This window comes from Trematomus bernacchii, unplaced genomic scaffold (assembly GCF_902827165.1).
Source record: "Trematomus bernacchii unplaced genomic scaffold, fTreBer1.1, whole genome shotgun sequence".
In the NCBI taxonomy this organism is placed as follows: domain Eukaryota; kingdom Metazoa; phylum Chordata; class Actinopteri; order Perciformes; family Nototheniidae; genus Trematomus; species Trematomus bernacchii.
In genome coordinates this window covers 53,777-60,234 of record NW_022988050.1, presented here as the reverse complement: position 1 = coordinate 60,234, position 6,458 = coordinate 53,777, and the positions used below count along the sequence as shown (strand labels likewise).

At 41.1% G+C, this 6,458-nt stretch overlaps 1 protein-coding gene across 1 annotated transcript; it reads right to left on the bottom strand.

Annotated features, from left to right (window-relative positions):
* Window positions 1–1,000: 1,000 nt before the first annotated feature.
* On the bottom strand, window positions 1,001–6,253 carry pdap1a (pdgfa associated protein 1a). The gene is made up of 6 exons (XM_034119636.1): window positions 5,994–6,253; window positions 4,500–4,582; window positions 4,346–4,423; window positions 3,924–4,048; window positions 3,669–3,820; window positions 1,001–2,456 (listed from the first exon to the last, which is right to left on the bottom strand). Exons 1-6 carry the CDS (start codon window positions 6,004–6,006, stop codon window positions 2,428–2,430), a joined length of 480 nt encoding a protein of 159 aa, XP_033975527.1. The 5' UTR covers window positions 6,007–6,253; the 3' UTR covers window positions 1,001–2,427.
* Between the last annotated feature and the right edge of the window lie 205 nt (window positions 6,254–6,458).

Sequence of the window (6,458 nt, the reverse complement as noted above, 5' to 3'; positions counted from 1 at the left end):
TATCTGGGTTGTGGTGAAACAGCCTTTTCTGATGCTTTCAGTGCCTGAAGCGCTGCAGCACACATGGTGGAGGTCAGGTGCTGCAGTCTAGTGGTGGAAACTGCAAAATGCACAGCACTAACAAGGGTGGCAAGTCGTTTTGGATAACATTTGGATAAATCTGTTCTTACAGCAGCAAAAAAATTGCTTCACGAACAATATATTGTTCCGAATAACAATCAAATTAAAGATTGAACACAATAGAACCCTTAATCACGACATAATATACATTTTTCTTGCAGATACACAAAATGATGCTCAACTTCTCAGCCATGACAAAATATATTAAATGTTTTCTGTCCTTTATGAAGGAAATCAAATAGTATTAAATGCTATTAACACAGATTATTTTTCAGCTGATTAAATGCCACTCTGAGAGGCAATTGTTACAAGAAGTGTGTATGTTACAAATGTACTAATAAACACACAGGAAATGGTGTTTTATAGCAAAAGGTAAATTACTCTATAGAGGAAATTTGTGAAGCTCCTATTATTTTGTATTCGTTAGGAAATATATTGATGTTATCGTATTTGAGCTGGTCCTGCTGTGTTGAATATATCATGCTACTGCTGCATTGCTTTAGGACTAAATGTTTTCCAACACAATTAAAGATGTTTGGAGTTTTATTTTAGTTATTAATTTTAATGTTTTGTCAAAGAGATGCTGATTTGAAACCGTTGTTACATAAAGTTACGGCATTTCCTGTTTCTGCCAGAGAGAGGGGAGTTTGTCCCAAAGCTTGCCGCTGTATTTACTCCCTCCATCTGACAGGAGGGAGCCTCGTTGAGCTGCGAGCGTCTCTCCGTCACGGAGGGGGAGTGTGTAGGGCGTGGTTTGGGATTGGGCCAGTGTTGGTTTTGACAAATAATCGGTTTTGGATCAGCAACGGCATTCAGTGTTTCGTTCCCTTTAAATCGGCTGCCTTCATGTTGAGAAAATAAATAAAAAAACACAACAAAGTAGTTTATCTATTAATGAATTTATTTTTTAAAAATGACTTCGGATACATGGAGAACTCGAGGAATCCAATTTAGACGATGTGGCTTCTTCTCTCACACTGTGGTTTCTACAGGTGTGTTATATGTCCAGGTTATAGGGAGGTTTTCCTGATCAAGGCATTTCCAAATCCCCCCCCCCACTGAGTCACCGGTCTATCACGTGCACTAAAGGATAAAAAGACCCTGCAGTAAGTCGTCTTTGGGAAGTGTGTACTGTTTAAATTGAGCTGTCTATGTGATAGAGACTGTTTGGAGTAGAGAGTGATGTACCTGAGAAACTCAGTGTGGGTTCTTTGTAGGACTAACTTCAGGAGACAGACAGTGAACTGGTGTTGTGTAAACTTTGTTTAAAAAAAGGCAACAAAAGACACAATCCCTCCTATAGAACCACAGAGGACCCTTCAGAAACAGGGCAAGGCCACAGTAACTGAGGCAGAGTGAGAACATGCTCTCCAGACGTGATGTTTGACAACTTAAAAATGCTTATTATAGGCAATTCAAGTAATATTCCAGGTGCTTTGAGCAAAAAGGATTACAGAAAACATTCTGAAACACTTCTGAACTGACAGAAATAAGATGAATCGAGTGAGCAAAGTGTACAAATTGGGGAAAATAACACGTAAAATAAGTTCTACTTTCTAGACCTGCTGTGATAGGACGACAGCGAACTATTCCGTTTTTGAAGGATCAAACAGCGGGACAGAATTGAAAATCAGAATATTTATGTTTGGATGGTAGGGGGGGGGGGGGGGGGGGGGGGGGGGGGGGGGAACATAACTCTTTAGAAAATTATACCAATGTCTTGCGCAATATATCCACAAACACTAACCTACATTGTATAATTCCTATATATCAGTTTATCCTGTGAATAGTGTTCTTTCTCTCCATCTGCCGACTCACAAAAACAGACGAGATGGAAGGAAAGGCAAAGCACCAAGAAGTGATCCCCATGCACGCTCACTGGAATACCTGTTCAGTCATCGAGTAAACTTGTATTAGGTAACCATGTAGAAAAAAAATAAACAAGTGTATGAATCGAAAAAGAAAATAACTTCAGCAGCTTCAGAATTAAAACCCTGAAAGAGTAAAGAGGCGGTGAAGCACTTGGAAAACCTGCGAGTGTCCCCTGGAGGCGTCCCAAATGTTGCATTTCCTCTCCATCTCGTTTTAATGCACCCGTTCTGACCTCGCTGTTATGGAAGACCCTCGCCCCTCGGATTTGAAATGAGGGACAGGAGTTCAAGGAGCTGCCCCTGATCCGATGCCTCTCGTTCTGGTTTCCACCCCCCCCCCCCCCCCCCCCCCCCGCTCTCCTCCTCCAGATCTCCTCCTCCTCTCTCCTCCGACCCTCTGAGACTGAAGTGCGTGTTGAAGCTTTCAGGTGGACGACTAGCGCTTGGTTTTGGAGTCTTCACTCTCTGATAGTGATTGGAAAAAGAGAAGAGAAAAAAGAAGCAACAGGTTGAAAAATGTCCAGTGTTATCAATGGTGTTAATGTCACTAATACAGATGTGCGTTTACAGCTACTACTTTTAAAACTGAACCAAAAAAGGATTCATTACAGAACAGCTCAGTGTGTCTATATAGTGATGACGCATTTTTGTAGGCCTAATTGGAAGTTAGCATTGCGAGAGTTCCCTTTTCAGAATATTACAGATAAATAAGATCTGTCACGCTTTGTTCAGCAGGATAATCATCTCATATTAGGAACTACTTTTAGAGTTTTGAAGCATAAATGCAGTCGCCAGAAGCAATAAGTTAAGATAAGACAATAATAATAAGTTACTACATCTTGGTCACCTGACTTCACGTCAGTGTTTCCGCCAGACCAGGGCTGAGAGGGCGTCCACCCCGAGAGCGGGAGGTGTGACGTCACGTCGTGTCACGTGACTTGAATTTTGAATTGAGCCGTCCCTTAAGTTATAGATACTATCTCTTTACGTATTAGTGATGGGAATTGCGGCTCTTTTTAGTGAGCCGGATCATTTGGCTCGGCTCACTAAGAAGAGCCGGCTCTTTCGGCTCCCAAACGGCTCTTCATGTTACCACAGTTTACCACGGAGCCTCAGTCAGTTTCGCCGCTGTGAGGCTCCGGTGCTCGCAGTTCACGCGCGTGCTCCACTAGCACCCCCCGCCAAGGCTCGCCGGCAGTACACTTTCCGTCACAGGAACACGCTTTGCTGACGGCGAAAAGAATCCCACCAGACTCCTTTGCCCCTCCAACATTTCAAGCGACAAAAACTCTCGCCCTCGGCTCGAGTTCAGGGCGTTCCGAGCTGAATAAGAGCGTCAAATGACGGCAAGACGCCCCCCTGGCGGAAACGCTGCTTCACGTCACCACCACGAAGCTAAAGGCGGCTAATTTTCAGTGTGATGACATTTTTCTTATGACAGTTGTTGGCAACATTGGACATTTAGGAGTTTGCTGAAATGTACTTATATTTTATGTCGAAGAGCAAAACATTCATCTCTAGAGCTTCTATTAACTTTAGGTATTATTTAAGTCCTCTAACCAAAAACATGTTAAGAACAACATTTGACTTTCGAGATGAGCGACCCGGAAGTAGTAAAATGCTGACTCATGTCCAGGTTTTAGGACTCATTCCCGCAGCACTCTGGTGTCCTCTCACCTTTCTTCTGGTCGTCTCTCTTCTTGGCTGCGTCCTCCCTCTGTTTCTTGATGATGGCCAGTCTGGCGAGGTCGGCCCGGGCCTGATCCGTCTTCCCCTCCAGATGGAGCTTCATGTAGCGCTCCTTTGACTTCTGCTTCTCGATCTCCTCTCTGAAAGGAGAGAGTAGGACGAAATATGTGTATTAATCGAAACATCAGAACCCCAATAAAATACAACAGCACAAAACCAATCATTTTCCAGAGTGACGCTTACCTCTCCCTGCGAGACAGCTCTCTGGGAGCGTTGACGTCTAACTCCGCCACCTTCTTGCTCTTCTGAGACACACGGTTTGGGTTCTCAATCTCTATGAGCCCCTCCACCCCACTCCTTTTTCTGGACTGTGTGGAGAAAATAAATACTTCTTTAAAATCAGGGAAAAAGTTATCCACCAGGACAGTTATGGTTGGTAAAGACAGAGAAATATGCATTGTTTGAATGTGGTTTTGTGATTTTAAAAACATTGCTCATTGAGTATTTTCCATCTCTTCTGATTCAAAAGGTGGTAGTATTTGATCATGATATGGACAGCAGTTACACATTTCAACATTAGGTGTGGTGTCAGTCGTTGGATTCCAATATCTAAAACAAGTATTTGCACTTTTAGAAATCAACATTATGGCCCTGCCTTTACTCACGTCATTTTCTTCATCACTGCTGCTCTCTTCATCCGAGTCTGCGTCGCTTCCCTTCTCTGCTGCGCCTGGGTTTTCTTCCTGTAAACAAAAACATTCAAATCACACCGGACACAGTTTGACTGCAACTCCAAATCTGCCACAAAGATTCACTCACCAACTCTTTCTGCGCTTTCATCTGTCGGTCGATCTCCTCTGGGTTACTGAACTGCTTCCCTCTGCCCTTGTGGCTTCTTTTGCCTTCAAAGCAGAAGAAATAAGTTGTTACTGGTGAATGTATCCAACCGTTTGTTCACGTTAGTCAATCTAACAGCAAAGTTAAGTGATTTATTTTCAGAACAGGGTAACATGCGACATCCACAAATGTGAAAAAAAACACTGGAAGCTTTTTGTTAAAAGGAGAGAGAGGTCTAATGCCTGGACTATATTGTGATGTTATGAGATCTTTGTAAGTCAGAGTTTATGCTGATGTGATATGTGGTTGTCATTATGTACACTCCCTGTAAGTAAACACACCTGAACACGTCTGGTTCATAATATCCTAAAACAGATGAGACATGTTTTCTACATTTAAATTATCATACTAATGCAAAGTGGGACGTACTAAGTTTCGTTCAGAGCTACGCACTACTGGAAAAGTGTTCCTATTAAATGAGGATAGAGCTGCAATTAGTTCTTTAAACATTAACTTAAGAGATGGTTAAATGCAAGTAATTTGCTTTGGTGTTGGTGCATACACACAGATAAATAATAAAGTTGTAAAACAAGAGCAACTATAAAACTATGAAAAGTATTGACAAATCAAAAATAGTTAGCTTATGTCCTAAAAAGGAAATATCAGAAGAATAAGGCACCATTTACTACCTCATATCCAGCACTGTCTGATATGTATATGCTAATTTGTGTATGTTTTGCATTATATTGTACTGAAATGCCTGCTAAAAAACCTGTATTGATAATATTGGATCAAACAACCTGCCCCAGGAACTACTAGTTAAATATTAGTTAGCTAACTATCTATTGCAGATTTACATTGAGGTGGAAACTGAAGAGTTAATTATCGTGCAATGTCTGTAGTAAATAAATAAAATACATATTAAAAAGCTGCAGAGTGTGTGGTTGGAGATGAGTCACAAATGACGTTCACTGAGGGCCAGCGTAGTTTAACGTCAACGCGACTACATGTCATTGTTAGTGAGGGCTAGATGATGACATCAGGGTAAAACAGCTCCATATAAAGATAGTGTGCACTTGAATAACACACATGGGAACGTATCTGGTGGTAGAAACAAAAGCTATGAACCAGGAATTTAAATAAATACTAGTAAATGTGTCGTTGTCATGTGCACATGGTAACAGTTAGTTACCGTTACCGGCATTTAAAAAACAAATGCCCATGTATCGAAACATTTGAACTGTTTAACTACTAAAATAACCAACAACTGTTTTACAAAGACATTAATAATAACTATTGGTACATGATGTCTTTCCTGGATAGCTTACAGCCGCAAAAAAACACCATGCTAACCGGTTAGCAAGCTAAAGGCTAAGCATGTGTGAGTTCGCAATACTTTAGCTAACAATTCGCTAGCTAGAGTTAGCTTGCTACAAATTAGCATGCTACGTTTACTTGAATAATAACAATACTTACCGCCCCGAGGCATTGTTAAAAGTAGTAGGTATACGAATAAAGTCCACAACTATGTCGCTGAATAGTCTGACAGTGGAACAAGCAAAGTCTGTGGGTTTAAAGTGCTGAAAGAAAAAGGCTAGAAAGTACTTCGTCTATCCCGCTGTCGGAAGCAACAACGTCGGTGGAAACGCTGCATTAACTGACAAAGAGTGCGCCTGCGCAGTTAAGACTGTTCAACCAATCACTGCAATGTATATTTGATTGACATGTCCCTCCACCAATTATCTAAAGGGAGCAAAAGTGATTTGTAGAAGGCCGTACCTTTAATTAGCAGTTACTCAATATTGATTTTAATACAGGATATAATCAATATGTATTTCTACTTCGGACAATCTAATTAATTCGAAATAAATTATTACACAAACATTGATAGTCGAAACTACGTTTGAAAAGAGTATATAAATATGATGACACAATACAGAC

What these genes read in the sequence shown, in the direction of transcription:
- pdap1a (XM_034119636.1), bottom strand. An exon ending in GCAGTGATGAAGAAAATGAC is followed by an intron (nt 4,049 to 4,345) that starts GTGAGTAAAGGC and finishes TTCTCCACACAG; the next exon opens with TCCAGAAAAAGGAGTGGGGT. An exon ending in GAGCTGTCTCGCAGGGAGAG is followed by an intron (nt 3,821 to 3,923) that starts GTAAGCGTCACT and finishes CTCTCCTTTCAG; the next exon opens with AGAGGAGATCGAGAAGCAGA.